The 17,876-nt window shown below is 42.0% G+C and overlaps 1 protein-coding gene across 3 annotated transcripts in view; it reads right to left on the reverse strand.

Annotated features, from left to right (window-relative positions):
* Window positions 1-389: 389 nt before the first annotated feature.
* LOC112214479 (6-phosphofructo-2-kinase/fructose-2,6-bisphosphatase) overlaps window positions 390-17,876 on the reverse strand; it is a 37,993-nt gene continuing 20,506 nt past the window's right edge. For all 3 annotated transcript variants that reach the window (XM_024373247.2, XM_024373248.2, XM_042298178.1), the window contains 9 exons: window positions 11,486-11,542; window positions 11,231-11,352; window positions 10,777-10,984; window positions 7,291-7,437; window positions 7,080-7,184; window positions 1,718-1,847; window positions 1,427-1,489; window positions 1,242-1,306; window positions 390-924 (listed from right to left, as the gene is read on the reverse strand). In XM_024373247.2, the coding sequence (XP_024229015.2) occupies window positions 865-924; window positions 1,242-1,306; window positions 1,427-1,489; window positions 1,718-1,847; window positions 7,080-7,184; window positions 7,291-7,437; window positions 10,777-10,984; window positions 11,231-11,352; window positions 11,486-11,542 (957 nt within the window). In that variant the 3' untranslated portion in view covers window positions 390-864. The remainder of the gene's footprint in view (window positions 925-1,241; window positions 1,307-1,426; window positions 1,490-1,717; window positions 1,848-7,079; window positions 7,185-7,290; window positions 7,438-10,776; window positions 10,985-11,230; window positions 11,353-11,485; window positions 11,543-17,876) is intronic.

Below are 17,876 nucleotides of genomic sequence, written 5' to 3' on the forward strand. Positions count from 1 at the left end.
CCCCACTGTATATACAGTACACACACACACTCCGGACTCCAACATTGCTCCTCCTAATATTTATAAATTCCATTCTTTTAGATTTGTGTGTGTTGTTGTGAATTGTTTGATATTACTGCACTGTTTGAGCTGGCAACACAAGCATTTCACTACACCCACAATAAAATCTGCTAAATATGTGTATGTGACCAACAAAATTTGATTTGATGTGAAAATCCACATTATCACGTGACACAATTTCACATATGCAATGTCACATGTGAGTTCATGTGTTTTTTCCGTAAGGGGAGCGCTGTCCACGACGCACCATTTTAAAGGCAATTTTGCACATACCGCGGAAATCACATTGATGGTAAACACTGCAGATTTCTAAATGACAGGTAAACGCACCTCAGAATGAATCCCAGCCTCAATCAGTCACACCTTTTACATGACACACCACTTGCAAACAACACACACTACATGCTAACAACACACACGGACACGCATGGAAATATGGACCAGACCAGAGCGCAGAATTAAACCAGTGTATGATGATGATGGTTAGACTAGATGAATCTAACACACATGCAGACTACACGATCCTAACACATAGACAGACTAGATTATCCTGATAGACTACATCAGCGTTTCCCAAACTTGGTCCTCAGGACCCCAAGGGGTGCACATTTTGTTTTTTGCCCTAACACATGTTAGGATCATGTTGTCCAGTCTCTCTTAATTGCTTCACTTCAGTCTCTACGGCAATGGTGTCTCTTCATTGGTTCTCCCTGTATTGTGTCGCAATATCGTAGCTCTCCTCTCCTCCTCCAGATGTCGTCTGGTACCATCAGTCGACCCTCTCTCATCCTCTCCTCTCCTCCTCTATATGTGGTCTGGGACTGTCAGTAGTGCCTCCTCTGGTTCTCTGTCCACGTCAACATTCTGAAGACAGACGGAGAGAAAGAGAAGGTGTGATGATGTGTGTGTGTGTTTGTGTGTGTGTACCTGCAAACTACGTTTGGTGAGGTTCTGCTGGATTTTATTTGAGGTAGGGCTTGGTGTGGGGACGTCACTGCATTGGCTCTCCTGACAACCAGAGGGGCTTAAGTATGATCCACAAATGAGATTTTCTGACAGTTCAAGGCTGTTAAGCCAGGAGTAGGTTGCTGCTAGACGCTTTTAGTACATATGAGGCGGTACGAGGGTTGGATTTGGAAATGGGAACTTTATATGTAGTGTGTGCACGTGTGTTGGCTCACCACTGGTTTGTCTCTGTGTGTGTTGACTGCTTCAATGTTGAGGAAGATGGACTCAACCTTACAACCTGAGAAAAATAATAGAGACCCCAGGACTACAGCTGATTAGTACATCAATTAACATTATCATTGTTAAATATTTCTACTTAAATATTCATAGGGAGAGAAAGAGAGAGAAAGAGACCGACCGTAAGCAACTGGGGTGAGTTTTAGCACCGTGTGGAGAGGACACTTCAGATATGGCAACTCCGCTGGAGGGAGAGAGAGATGGGAGAAGAGTGGAGAAAGTTAAGAGGGGAGTGGAGAAAGAGGAGAGAGAGATAGATGGGGATACAGAACTCAAACATTTCTTCTGACTGACAGATGGATAATTTCAACATTGACAGAGTTCCAAAGGTTCCCAAGCTGTGTGATAGTGGTATATAGTATAGTAGTAGTGTAGTGTCAGAGGCTATGGGATTGTGGTTAGACTGTCTTACCTGCACTCTTATCAAGGAAGTAAGCTAGCAGACAGCGCATGACAGCCTGGTGGCACACCACCAGAACATTCTCCTGTCTCTCTAGTTCCATGATCACCGGCTCCAGACGTTGCACCAGGTCCTCATACGACTGACACACACACACACACACACACACACACACACACACACACACACACACACACACACACACACACACACACACACACACACACACACACACACACACACACACACACACACACACACACACACACACACACACACACATAATATACACGTATTATATATGAACATTGCACACACACGCTCACGATACACACATTATACATACATTATACACTACATGGCCAAAAGTATGTGGACACCTGCTTGTCTAACATCTCATTTCAAAATCATGGGCATTAATATGGAGTTGGTCCACCCTTTGCTGCTATAACAGCCTCCACTCTTTTGGGAAGGCTTTTCACTAGATGTTGGAACATTGCTGTAGTGACTTGCTTCTGATATTGGCACTGATATTGGGATATTGGGATTGCTTTGTGCACGTGGGCATTGTCATGCTGAAACAGGAAAGGGCAATTCCAAAACTGTTGCCACAAATCAAATCAAATATTATTTGTCACATACACGTGTTTAGCAGATGTTATTGCAGGTGTAGCAAAATGCTTGTGTTTGTAGCTCCAACAGTGCAGTATAATCTAACAATTACACAACAAAACACACAAATATAAAATAAAGGAATGGAATTAAGAATATATAAATATTTGGACGAGCAATCAGAGTGGCATAGACTAAGATACAGTAGAATAGGATAGATACAGTACACACACATACATATATATATATATATGAGATAAGTAATGCAAAATATGTAAACATTATTAAAAGTGGCCAGTGATTTCAAGTCTATAGGGCAGCAGCCTCTAATGTGCTAGTGATAGCTATTTAACAGTCTGATGGCCTTTAGATAGAGACTGCAAAAACAACTTCTCGGTCCCAGCTTTGATGCACCTGTACTGACCTCGCCTTCCGGATGATAGCGATGTGAACAGGCAGTGTGGCTCAGGTGGTTGTTGTCCTTGATGATCTTTTTGGCTTTCCTGTGACATCGGGTGCTGCAGGTGTCCAGGAGGGCAGGCAGTTTGACCCCAGTGATGCGTCGGGCAGATCACACCACCCTCTGGAGAGCCCTGTGGTTGCGGGCAGTGCAGTTGCCATACCAGGCGGTGATACAGCCCGACAGGATGCTCTCAATTGTGCATCTGTAAAAGTTTGTGAGGGTTTTAGGTGCCAAGCCAAAAGAGGCACTGTTGTGCCTTCTTCACCACACTGTCTGTGTGGGTGGACCATTTCAGTTTGTCAGTGATGTGTATGCTGAGGAACTTGAAGCTTTCTACCCTCTCCACTGTGGTGCTGTTGATGTGGATAGGGGGGTGCTCCTTCTGCTGTTTCCTGAAGTCCACAATAAGCTCCTTTGTTTAGTTGACATTGGGTGAGAGGTTTTTTTCCTGGCACCACACTCCCAGGGCCCTCACCTCCTCCCTGTAGACTGTCTCGTCATTGTTGGTAATTAGGCATATTTTTGTGTCGTCTGAAAACTTGATGATTGAGTTGGAGGCGTGAGTGGCCACGCAATCATGGGTGAACAGGGAGTACAGAGGGGGCATCCTTGTGGGGCCTCAGTGTTGAGGATCAGCAAGTGGAGGTGTTGTTTCCTACCTTCATCACCTGGGTGCGGCCCATCAGGATGTCCAGGACCCAGTTGCATAGGGCGGGGTTCAGACCCAGGGCCTCAAGCTTAATGATGAGCTTGGAGGGTACTATGGTGTTGAATGCTGAGCTATAGTCAATTAACAGCATTCTTACATAGGTACAATTGTCTTGTCCAGATGGGATATGGCAGTGTGTAGTGAGCCCTGAATTGCAATAGATTGCATCGTCTGTGGATCTATTGGGGCGGAAAGCAAATTGTGGGTCTAGGGTGTCAGTTAAGGTAGAGGTGATATAATCCTTGACTAGTCTCTCAAAGCACTTCATGGTAACAGATGGTCATTTAGTTCAGTCACATTTTCTTTCTTGGGTACAGGAACAATGGTGGGCATCTTTATGCATGTCGGGATAGGGAGAGACTGGGATAGGGAGAGATTGAATACGTCTGGAAACACTCCAGCCAGCTGGTCTGAGCATGCTCTGAAGTTGCGGCTTAAGATGCCATCTGGGCCGGCAGTCTTGCGAGGGTAAACAAGAAGGAGAACCCACTGTCCTTGGTAGCAGGCCACGTCGTGGCACTGTGTTGTCCTCAAATGGGGCGAATAAGGTTTTTAGCTTGTCTGGAAGCAAGAAGTCGGTGTCCGCGACGTGGCTGTTTTTCCCTTTGTAGTTTGTGATTGTCTGTAGGCCCTGCCACATACGTCTCGTGTCTGAGCTGTTGAATTGCGACCCCATTTTGCCTTATGGCGGGAATAACTACACTGTTTGCAATTCGGCCATATTCCCAGTCACCTAACATGGTTAACAGAGCCATGAACACCCTCATATGAATCCAGCTCCTCCTCTCCTCTCTCTCAGATGGCCGTAACCCACTCCAATGCCCATCCATTCAGCAGAGAAATAACCATGGCAACCTTAGACCTGTTAGTGGTGGGGACTCCCATCTGGTGTGCAAAATAGAGGAAGCACTGGAGTAGGAAGCCACAGCATTTAGATGGGTTCCCATCATATTTTTCCGGGAGGGACAAATGGTCATTGCTGACCTGGGTGGACTGCTGAATGGACTGGTGGATTGACTGGTGGTAGAGTATCCTCCGCTAGCCTCTTGGATATATTTGAAACGTTGAAGACTGCGAAGAACCTCTTCCATAGCCTTCCCCAGTTGCGCCAGCTGGTTGTGGTGTTGACGAAGTAGGTATCCCTGTTCGTCGACCGTCCGATTAGATGTCCTGATGGTTGTCCTTCTCGAAAGATTTCCCATCTCCACAGAGGAACTCTAGAGCTCTGTCAGACTGACCTTTAGGTTCCTGGTCACCCTGACCAAGGCCCTTCTCCCCCGATTGCTCAGTTTGGCCCGGGCGGCCAGCTCTAGTAAAAGTCTTGGTGGTTTCAAACTTCTTACGTTTAGGAATGATGGAGGCCACTGTGTTCTTGGGGACCTTCAATGCTGCAGAAATATTTTGGTACCCTTCCTCAGATCTGTGCCTCGACACAATCCTGTCTCAGATCTCTACGGACAATTCCTTCGACCTCATGGCTTGGTTTTTGCGCTGACATGCACTATCAACTGTGGGACCTTATATAGACAGGTGTGTGCCTTTCATGTCAAATCAATTGAATTTACCACAGGTAGACTCCAATCAAGTTGTAGAAACATAAAGGATGATCAATGGAAAAAGGATGCACTTGAGCTCAATTTCTCATAGCAAAGGGTCTGAATATTTCTGTAAATAAGGTATTTCTGTTTTTATTTGTTTTACATTTGCACAATGTTTTTTAGAATACAGCTGTAATGTTCCAAAATGTGGAAAAAGTGAAGTGGTCTGATTATACAGACATTATATCTACACACAATACACCCTAACCCTATGGTCACTGGTTCCAAGCACTGCACCAAGGCCTCAAACACTGACACTACACAGCCAAGTATATCCGAAAAAATTATGAAAGACAAGCATTGTAATTTTGAATTCCGTAAAGTGAGTGTGGAAGAGGTTAAAAAAGGATTGTTGTCTATCAACAATGACAAGCCACCGGGTTCCTACAACTTGGTTAGAATATTACTGAGGATAATATTGCCACTCCTATTTTCCATATCTTCAATTTAAGCTGACTAGAAACTGTGCACCCTCAGGGTTAGAAGGAAGCAAAAGTCATTCCCCTACGTAAGAATAGTTGAACCCCCTTTACTAGCTCAAATAGCCGACTAATCAGCCTGTTTCCAACCCTTGATCGTGTTTGACCATACAATGTATATTACAGTAAACAAATTGACAACAGACTTTTAGCACGCTTATAGGGAAGGACATTCAACAAGCACAGCATTTACACAAATGACTGATGATTGGCTGAGAGAAATTGATGATAGGGGGCTGTTTTGTTAGATTTCAGCGTGGCTTTTGAAATTATCGATCATAGTCTGCTGCTGGAAAAACGTATGTTTTATGGCTTTACACCCTCAGTTATATTGTGGATAAAGAGTTACCTGTCTAACACAACACAGAGGTGTTTAACCTTTTCATGCGTGAGTTCCAAATATATCTAACTGTCGCCACAGCGTGAGTTTTTTTATGTGCATGATGTTAGAATCCACTCACAGTTCCAAAATGTGATTGTTACTCAACAGAACAGTTAACACGAGCTGGCCTCAAACATTGTCAATTTAAAATGATTTTCTAACAACAGTTTCAATTGAGGTGTGCTCCTCATTAATTCACATGAGAAAGTAGCCTATTTCACTGCTTTGGCAACAGCTATTGGGGGATCCATAGTAAATACAAATAGGACTGAAAAACATACATTATATACACTGAGTCTACAAATCATTAAGAATATCTGCTCTTTCCATGACATAGACTGACCAGGTGAATCCAGGGGAAAACTTTGATCCCTTATTTATTAAATCCACTCAATTAAGGGGAGGAAACAGGTTAATAATGAAGGATTTTTAAGCTTGAGGCAATTGAGACATGGAATGTGTATGTGTGCCATTCAAAGGGTGAATGTGAAAAACAAAAAACATGTCTATGAACGGGGCAAGGTGGTAGGTGCCACCAGTTTGTGTCAAGAACTGCATTGTTGCTGGATTCTTCACGGTCACCAGATTCCTGTGTGTATCACCTAAAGGACATCCAGCCAAATTTACACAGCTGTGGGATGCACAGGGCAAGCATCCAATGTGGAACACTTTCATAATTAGGGCACTTTGCTTTTATTTCCAGCATTATCCACTGGTGTTGCTGCAGGTAGAATATCTCAGGAAATGTTCTTTAATTGACATAAACTGTCTCCAATCAATCAATCAATGTCTGATTGTGAATGTGCATTTTGCTGGGGATATTATTTGTGGATCAGTGATTCTACACCTTACCTTGCTCAAGCTGATCCTTTTCAATGGACTCAGGAGTTAGAGCTAAAATGTTGTCAATTAGAGTCAGTATCAACGAAACCGACAATGGAAGTTTATTGTACCATATTCGGGAGGTAGTCCCGACTGGGAGTCAAACCTGGATCCAGCTACTGTCAAGCCAACACTTTTAACAGTTACGCCAAGAGGTCCAAACACGGTATACACATTACTATACACAGTATGCACATTACTATACACAGCATACACATAGTATACAAACATTATACTCTCACTCCTCACCTCTCCCTTGGGGTAGCGGTAACGGTACTTGTTTTGGTCTCTCAGTGCAAACTCTTCTGGGTAGTGGTCTTGGATCTCCTCATAGGTCATCTCCTCACACACACCCTGACATGCAGGACAGAGAGGTTACACATACACCCCACCCCCTCCTGACAAACAGGAAAGAAGAGAGGTACACACACACACACACAAAACACACGCACACACTTACTGCATCTATCTCGTTGAGGGCCTTCCACTGTTCGTAGGGGACTCCCAGACCCTCAGCTGTCTGGATGGTTCTCTTCATGTGGCTGGTCCATACCTTCAAATCTCTGATACACTGGCTACGTATGTACCCTCCTAGAGCACTGGCAAACTACACACACGCACGCACACACACACACTTTAGATCTCTGATTCACTGGTTACCCCAGACATTTTTGTTTTAACCCTAAAAGGTGAGAAATCTGTCGAGATAAAAAAATCTGTCGATCTGCCCTTGAGCAAGGCACTTAGCTCTAATTGCTCCAGAATCGCCAGCAATTGCTGATTCATACTGTGACCCCATTCTCTAAGGGTGTCTCAGGGTGAGTGGGATATTTAAAAAACACATTTCCAGTTCACACCACACACTTTTATAGTTTACACATTTGTACATGTGTGAAACAGGACAAAAATAAGCATATGTACACCCCCTATTTGACTTTGATTCGACGTCCTCCGGATGTTGTCAGAATTATTGTGTAAGTCTATGGAAGGGGGTGAGAAACATGAGCTTCTTCAGTTTTGTATTGAAGTCAATGTACCCAGAGGAGGACAGAAACTAGCTGTCCTCTGGCTATACAATGGTGCTACCCAACAGAGTGCTGTTGAGGCTACTGTACAGTAGAACTTCATGGCAAAACTGTTTTTTATATATTTAGTGTAGCTTTATCTAAAAAGGATACACTTAAGTGTATCAATAAAACAATTGTATGAAAAGGGGATGGTCCTCCCCTTCCTCCTCTGAGGAGCCTCCACTGCTGGTTACGCATGTACCCTCCTAGAGCACTGGCAAACTACACAAACACACATGCATGCATGTATGCACACACACACCTTTAGATCGCTGATACACAGGGATTCAGAGATCTGGGTTTCCCAACCTAGATGTTTCACTTTTTTTTCAGCAAGTGTTTGACTAATTGAATCAAGTGTGCCAGTTTAGGGTTAAAACAAAAATGTGGAACGTCTGGGGAAGCCAGAGGAAAGGGTTGGGAAATCCTGTCCTAGAGCACTAACAAACTACACACACACATACACACACGCACATATATACACACATATACACACACACACACACACACACACACACACACACACACACACACACACACACACACACACACACAACCTTTAGACTTTGATACACTGGCATGTACCCTTCCTAGAGCACTGGCAAACTACACACACCCCAATCTCTTACCTTGTTTCCTCCTAGGGACAGGCCAGTATCCTACTTTTAAAAAATCTTAGGGGGTAGATCAGCTTGTAATTGTCTGCATCATTTCCAATTTCCCATATTTTGGGGGGTAAATATATAAATATTATATATTTATTTATATATATAAACTTTAAAAAAATATATATATATTTTTTTCCTTAATTATTTTCCCTTAACCCTAACATCCCTCCCCTATTTGGAGTAAACTAATGGACAACAATTACTTACAAGGCTGACTACACCACTCGCGTTGCGTGCGTGAGCATTGCAAAATCTATTTTGAAATCTATATTGATCAATTATTGCACCCACACTGCGTGCCAACGAATGTCTGCGTTGCCAAGGGCTAAAATAGAAGTCAGTTCTATTTCTGAAGCGGATCGCGCTGCAAGTCCTGCCTCTCCCATCTCCTCATTGATTTATAGAAGCAGGTAGCCAACATCTCCTTATTGGTTTTACCCACGTAGGTGACTGAAGATGAATGAGGTCCGTGGCGGTAATGCACCTCATTTATGATTGCCAATCGCAATTTAAAGTCAAGAGAAAAAAAAGCCTGGAGGGATGAGAGATGACTAGAAAAGATTCAGTTGACTGTTTTATGTGTGGATTAATTTGTGGAGTAGAGGATGTTGTGCATTTCAGGTAAAATAAGAACTCATGTTTATTTCCCAGGACAAATTAGCAAGCAACAGCAATCTAGCTAAATAGGACAAATTGGCAAGCAAGTGCACGCTAAATTGCAATCAATGTTTAATGCTTTTCAACTTGTCCCCAAATTAATATAATTGGTCCAGAGTTTGTTTCAATATTTTAACCTGTGTGTCATGAGGGTGGCAGTGTAGCCTAGTGGTTAGAGCATTGGACTAGTAACTGAAAGGTTGCAAGTTCAAATCCCCCAGCTGACAAGGTACAAAATCTGTCGCTCTGCCCTTGAACAGGCAGTTAACCCACTAGGCTGTCATTGAAAATAAGAATTTGTTCTTAACTGACTTGCCTAGTAAAATAAAGGTTACATTTTTTTTTTTAAATGATGTGTCCCCTGTGGTATGCACGATTTCACACGATGGTGCTCACGCGCAGCCGGTTTGATTCCGGGTTAGGCTTCTACTTCCAGCTTATACATACTATAAACATTTTACGGACACAGTATATATGTTACAATAGTTATCTTTTGCTTGATTTTAGTCCCATCCTTCAGCTCCTCTCATCTCCCATCTATTTCTGAACCCCATCCAGTCTTGATTTATATTTGCCATATATTTTTCAACTGTGCTGTTTCACAAAAGTTCTGAACCTTTCTAGTCTCAAAGATTCTACTGATTCTAAATAAAATATATATTTTTTAATTATATAATTGATCGAGTGACTATGATTTTTTAAATCGCCCAATGATCTTTGCAGAATTCGCTCCAGGTAAATGTTGCAACTCTTCAGCCATTCCTGAGCCTTCGACCAAAAACAAGCCACAGTACAGTGCACCAAAACAAATGATCTAATAATTCTGTCTCTTCGCAGCAAAATCTGCAGAGCTGGGATTGTGGTATCCCCCTGAAATATAACATGCCATTGGTTAATTTAAATTAAAAAACTCTTTGAATCCAGCATTGTTTTGTGTATCGGGTTCATAAACCATGTACCATGTAATCCGTACATCAAAAATGTCTTCCCAGCTATATTGCAATCTATATGGCACAGCTGTCCATTTTTTGGAAGTTAAATGAAACTGGTATACTTTTTTATTTATCACAAATTTCTTTAGCTAATTTTGATCTTCAATGCAGGGCCTACAGACAAGCCCCTTACTTGTATCCTACCTTTTTCCCTCCTAGAGACAGACCACTGCCCTACCTTTTTCCTCAAGGGGACCAACCCCAGTCTCCTATCTTGCTTTTTCTATCTTGCTCTATCTTGCTTTCTGTGGATCGACCAGTCTCCTGTCTTGTTTCCTCCTTGGGGACAGACCCAAGTCTCTGGCCTTGTTTCCTGCTGGGAACAGATCAGTCTCCTACCCGGTTTCCTCCCAGGGACCGACCCCAGACTCCCACCTTGTTTACAGACCAGCCTCTTACCTTGTTTCCTCCTGGGGACAGACCAGAATATCCGGCCTTGTTTCCTACTGAGGACAGACCAGTTTCCTACCCGGTTTCCTCCTAGGGACCGACCTCAGACTCTACCTTGTTTACAGACCAGCCTCCTACCTGGGTTCCTTCTGGGGACAGACCAGTCTCCTACCTTGTTACCGCGTGGGGACAGGCCAGAGTCTCCTCCAATGCGTCCCACAAGGTTGAGTTCACTCTCTCCGTGGCGGGTCAGGTAGATGAACCGCGGCGCTACATGTATGTTCATCAGGTAATAAACAATACGACTCTGGATGTGGTCCTGCACACGGTTCACCAGATACCTGCTGCCAACATTAAAGATCTTTATATATGACAGACTCCTAGAAGAGGGGAGAGAGAATGGGAGGGGGAGGAGGGAGAAAAATAAATGGGGCAGGGGGGAACAGGGAGAGAGATGTTAAATCCCTTTACCCAATCCACTAGATTCCTGCTGCCTATGTTGAAGATCTTAACATACGACAAACTCTTAGTGGGGAGGAGAGAGAGGAGAGAAAGAGGAGAGAGAGGAGAGAAAGAGGAGTGGGAGAGAAGTGTCAGAGTCCTGTGTGTGTATGTATGTGTGTTACCTGTCCTTCTCATCGTTCAGGGATATGTATGTAACTTTGTAACACTCAATCCTCTTGAGGAAGTCAGCGACCGCATCCTCTTTATCACAACCCGCGTAGTCTGGACTGCTCAGCTTCACTTGCTGTACACACACACACACACACACACACACACACACACACACACACACACACACACACACACACGAGAGATCAGTACAGACAGACACACACTCACAGGCGAGATTAGTACACTTAATAGAAACAGAAACATACTTTGATATTCTCAGCAATGATCTCTGGGTCGTCACACAACGACTCTATGAAGAAGACCTGTGGAAGGAGAGAGGGAGAAAAAAATTGATTGGAGAGATGGACAATGACACACATTTCCACACAGATTAAGCTATTGATTTACACACAGCTACAGACGTGATTTTGAGCTGCTCTTTGAAAAAGCATTTCACTGTTCCTGGTGCAAAAATACTGTGCTATCCCGGAGCTCGAGTGAATTACACTACTAAGCTGCTCACGAATGTTCCATGCCAGGCCATGGAAATTGATTCTAATTGTAGTCCATGTGGGTTTTAAAACACTATAAAGCGCAGCTCAGAACAGTTGAATCTGGATTTTAAAGAGCTGATTGATTCTCTGCTAGACACTAATAAGAGGCCCATGATATCTGGCCCTGTTTCCTCTCTGAATCGTGGCACTGGACGCAGGATTCTTTCTCTTCACAGCTGGCTACTTGAATATTGCAGCTTTTGTTGACAATTTCAATAACCTTTTGGAAACAAAACACGTTATTTAAGGAGGATGGGATCCACCCAATTAATTTGGGTTCCTGGAGCCTTTCACATGTGGCAGCTCTGAAAAAGTGACTGTAAGCTCCAAGATATGCTAAGTTAATCAGTAGCTACAAGAGGGAGACCTCTGTAATTAGCCCCTACAATACTATCAACAGGCTTGTAATCTAGCTATCGTACTGCATGTGCTCATAAGCATAGAGGTGTTGTACAGTACATTCGGAGTATTCAGACCCCTTGACTTTTTCCATATTTTGTTACGTTACAGCCTAATTCTAAAATGTATTAAATTGATTTTCCCCCTCATTAATCAACACACAATACCCATAATGACAAAGCAAAAACAGGTTTCTAGACATTTTTGAAAATACCTTAAAAATAAAACCTGAAATATTACATTTACATAACTATTGAAACCCTTTACTCAGTACTTTGTTGAAACACCTTTGGCAGCGATTACAGCCTTGACTCTTCTTGGGTATAACGCTACAAGCTTGGCACACCTGTATTTGGGGAATTTCTCCCATTCTTCTCTGTAGATACTGCTGCACAACTATTTTCACGTCTCCAGAGATGTTCGATGGGGTTCAAGTCCAGGCTCTGGCTAGGCCAATCAAGGACAATCAGAGACGTGTCCTGTAACCACTCCTGCTTTGTCTTGGCTGTGTGCTTAGGGTCATTGTCCTGTTGGAAGGTGAACCTTCGCCCCAGTCTGAGATCCTGAGCACTCTGGAGCAGTTTTTCATCAAGGATCTCTCTGTATTTTGCTCCATTCAGCTTTGCCTTGATCCTGAAAAACATCCCCACGGAATGATGCTGCCACTACCATTTTTTTCACCTTTATTTAACCAGGTAGGCTTAGTTGAGAACAAGTTCTCATTTACAACTGCGACCTGGCCAAGATAAATCAAAGCAGTGTAACACAAACAACAACACAGAGTTACACATGGAATAAACAAACATACAGTCAACACAATATAAAAAGCCTATATACAGTGTGTGCAAATGAGGTAGGATAACGGAGGTAAGGCAATGAATAGGCCATAGTGCCAAAATAATTACAATATAGCAATTAAACATTGTTGTGATAGATGTGCAGAAGATGAGAGTAGAGGTAGTGGGGTGTAAAGGAGCTAAATCAATAAAATAGATAACAGTATGGGGATGAGGTATGAGGTATGGGCGATGAGGGATGGGCTAATTTCAGGTGGGCTATGTACAGGTGCAGTGATCTGTGAGCTGATCTGACAGCTGGTGCTTAAAGATAGTGAGGGAGATATGAGTCTCCAGCTTCAGTGATTTATACAGTTCGTTCCAGTCATTGGCAGCAGATAACTGGAAGGAAAGGTGGCCGAAGGAAGAATTGGCTTAGGGGGTGACCAGTGAAATATACCTGCTGGAGCGCGTGCTACGGGTGAGTGCTGCTATGGTGACCAGTGAGCTGAGAGTTATAGATGACCTGGAGCCAGTGGGTGTGGCGATGAATATGAAGCGAGGCCAGCCAAAGACAGCATACAGGTCGCAATGGTGGGTAGTATATGGGGCTTTGGTGACAAAACGATAGACCGCATCCAATTTACTGAGTAGAGTGTTGGAGGCTATTTTGTAAATGACATTGCCAAAGTCAAGGATCGGTAGGATAGTCAGTCTTACGAGGGTATGTTTGGCAGCATGAGTGAAGGAAGCTGATTATATATTTAATTTTGGATTGGAGATGCTTAATGTGAATCTGGAAGGAGAGTTTACAGTCTAACCAGACACCTAGGTATTTTTATTAAGTCACATATTAAGTCAGAACCGTCCAGAGTAGTGATGCTTGGCAGGCGGGCAGGTGTGGGCAGCAATCGGTTGAAGAGCATGCATTTTGTTTTACTTGCATTGAAGAGCAGTTGGAGGCCACGGATGTAGAGTTGTAATTGCATTGAAGCTCGGCTAGAGGTTAGTTAACCTGTTGAATCTAGGGGACACTATTTTCATTTTTGGAAAAATAACATTCCCAAAGTAAACGGGTTATTTTGTCAGGACAAGATGCTAGAATATGCATATAATTGATAGCTTTGGATAGAAAACACACTGACGTTTCCAAAACTGCAAAGATATTGTCTGTGAGTGCAACAGAACTGATGTTACAGGCGAAACCCAGATAAAAATCCAACCAGTTAGTGCCCCATTTTTTGAAAGCCCTGCATGCCAATGACTCCTTATATGGCTGTGAATGAGCTACGAATGAGCTTATGCTTTCTACATATTCCCCAAGGTGTCTAGAGCATTGTGACGTCTTTTTACGCATTTATGTTGAAGAATAGCCGTAAGGGACCACATTAAGCAAGTGGTCACATGACGGTTCCCGCAGAAAATCTTGCGTAAAGTACACAAGTAGCCATTTTTCCAATCGCTTCTTATGAGAAACCAATTGTCCCGACGGATATTTTATCAAATAGATATGTGGAAAACACCTTGAGGATTGATTCTAAACCATGTTTGCCATGTTTCTGTCGATATTATGGAGCTAATTTGGAAAAAGGTTTGGCGTTGTAGTGACTGCATTTTCCGGTCGATTTCTCAGCCAAACGTGAAGAACAAATGGAGCTATTTCGCATACAAAAATAATATTTTTGGAAAAAAGGAACATTTGCTATCTAACTGGGAGTCTCCTGAGTGAAAACATCCGAAGTTCTTCAAAGGTAAATTATTTAATTTGATTGCTTTTCTTATTTTCGTGAAAATGTTGCCTGCTGGTAACAGAGCCTAGCCATAGCATTATGCCATGATAAACTTACACAAATGCTTGTCTAGCGTTAGCTGTGAAGCATATTTTGAAAATCTGAGATGACAGTGTGATTAACAAAAGGCTAAGCTGTCTAAATATATTTCATTTGTGATTTTCATGAATAGGAAGATTTTCTAGGAAGATTTATGCTAATTAGTTTGAGGCTACGTTACGCTCCCGCATGCGGGTTTGAGAGTCATGGGAAGTTAATGGAGGTAATTTGCTGAAAGACGCTGAAACTGTTTGTCTGGATATTAATGGAGGTAATTTGTTGAAAATGAAAATGTTGTTCTGGTATTTTCTTTAAGGCAATTCCATGTTTGATTTTCTCTCCCCAATTGCGTGGTATCCAATTGGTAGTTACAGTCTTGTCCCATCGCTGCAACTCCCGTAAGGACTCGGGAGAGGTGAAGGTCGAGAGCCGAAACACGACCCAGCCAAGCTGCACTGCTTCTTTACACAATTGCTGCCTCAGTAACTCACATTTTAAATTTGACATTGTCTTCAGGAATTATTCCCAAAGCATGGAAATATGCATATGTGTTGACACTCTTTGACAATTACCGACCAATTTCTAAGCTTCCTTGTCCAGCTAAGATTCTTGAGTCATCGGTAAATGTGCAGATTTGTTATTTTTTGACTGATAAATGTATTTTCATTGTGAACCAATCAGGATTTAGACCAGGGCATAGCACTATTACAGCCACCACATTAGTTGTGAATGACCTTGTCAATGCTTTGTATGCTAAAATTAGTTGTGCTGCTTTGTTTATAGACCTGTCTAAGGCCTTTGATACTGTTGATCATTATATTTTGTTGAAGAAACTGTCATCGATAGGCCTTGGCTCTATCGCATGTTCTTGGCTTCGTGACTATCTTAGAGACAGAACTATTGTGTTGACCTCTTGATTCTAGCCATCCCGGATCCGGGATCGTGAATACAGCCTCAAGCTCATTACCATAACGCAACGTTAACTATTCATGAAAATCGCAAATGAAATGAAATAAATATGCTAGCTCTCAAGCTTAGCCTTTTGTTAACAACACTGTCATCTCAGATTTTCAAAATATGCTTTTCAACCATAGCAAAACAAGCATTTGTGTAACAGTATTGATAGCTAGCGTAGCATTTAGCGTTAGCATCAGCAGGCAACATTTTCACAAAAACCAGAAAAGCATTCAAATAAAATCATTTACCTTTGAAGAACTTCAGATGTTTTCAATGAGGAGACTCTCAGTTAGATAGCAAATGTTCAGTTTTTCCAAAAAGATTATTTGTTTAAGACAAATCGCTCTGTTTTGTTCATCACGTTTAGCTACGAAAAAAACCTGTATCCAGGAGTGTAATTATCCCCGCAGCTTATTAGCATAACACAACGTTAACTATTCATGAACATCGCAAATGAAATGAAATGAATATGCTAGCTCTCAAGCTTAGCCTTTTGTTAACAACACTGTCATCTCAGATTTTCAAAATATGCTTCTCAACCATAGCAAAACAAGCATTTGTGTAACAGTATTGATAGCTAGCGTAGCATTTAGTGTTAGCATCAGCAGGCAACATTTTCACAAAAACCAGAAAATCATTCAAAAAAATCATTTACCTTTGAAGAACTTCGGATGTTTTCAATGAGGAGACTCTCAGTTAGATAGCAAATGTTCAGTTTTCCTGAAAGATTATTTGTTTAGGAGAAATTGCTCCGTTTGGTGCGTCACGTTTGGCTACCAAAAAAACCAGAAAATTCAGTCATCAAAACGCCGAACTTTTTTCCAAATTAACTCCATAATATCGACTGAAACATGGTAAACGTTGTTTAGAATCAATCCTCAAGGTGTTTTTCACATATCTCTTCGATTATATATCGTTCGTGGAAGTGTGCGTTCTCTTCTGAATCTCATGGGAAAATGCCTCCAGTTGAAGATTACGCACCAATTTAGACAAAGGACACGGGGCGGACCCCTGGTAAATGTAGTCTCTTATGGCCAATCTTCCAATGATATGCCTACAAATACGTCACAATGCTGCAGACAACTTGGGGAAACGACAGAAAGGGCAGGCTCATTCCTGGCGCACTCACAGCCATATATAAGGAGACAACGGAAAACAGAGCCTTAAAAATTCTGCTCATTTCCTGTTTGAAGTTTCATCTTGGTTTTGCCTGTAGCATGAGTTCTGTGGCACTCACAGATAATATCTTTGCAGTTTTGGAAACGTCAGAGTGTTTTCTTTCCAAAGCTGTCAATTATATGCATAGTCGAGCATCTTTTCGTGACAAAATATTGCGCTTAAAACGGGCACGTTTTTTTATCCATAAATTAAAAGAGCGCCCCCTATATCCAAGAAGTTAAGTCAGATTTTGAGTTAAGTCAGATTTTCTTCAAGTACATAAAGGTGTTCCACAGGGATCAGTATTTGAACCTGTTCTTTTTAAGATTTACATAAATGAGAATGGTCAAAAATTGTGATCTTCATTTGTATGCAGATGACACTATTACCTATACAATTGCTCAGACTGCTGATTTAGCTGTGTCAAGATTACAGTCTGATTTTGCAGGTGTTCAGGAAGCCTTTACGAATGTAAAGCTTGTACTTAATACAGGCAAAACTAAATACATTCTGTTTTCAAAGTCTTGTAAAAGTATCTGTTGGGTTGCATCTTCACTCAAATCAAATCAAATGTTATTGGTCACATACACGTGTTTAGCAGATGTTATTGCAGGTGTAGCGAAATGCTTGTGCTTCTAGCTCTGACAGTGCAGTAATATCTAACAAGTAATATCTAACAGTTTCACAACATATACCCAAAATGCATGTAAATCTAAGTAAGGAATGGATAAAAAATATATATACATGTATGTCAGAGCGGCATTGGACTAAGATACAGTGACATAGTAGTACAGTATATATACATATGAGATGGGTGATGCAATATTAAAGTGACTAAGAATCCGTAGAATAGCTCTGTACTCTATACTGTACATATGAAATGGGTGATGCAATATGTAAACACAATTTAAAAGTGACTAAGATCTGTTTTGCCACCAAGTACTAAGTCATGTTTTGCAGAGGGGTCAAATACTTATTTCCCTC

This window comes from Oncorhynchus tshawytscha, linkage group LG15, assembly GCF_018296145.1.
Source record: "Oncorhynchus tshawytscha isolate Ot180627B linkage group LG15, Otsh_v2.0, whole genome shotgun sequence".
Classification (NCBI taxonomy): domain Eukaryota; kingdom Metazoa; phylum Chordata; class Actinopteri; order Salmoniformes; family Salmonidae; genus Oncorhynchus; species Oncorhynchus tshawytscha.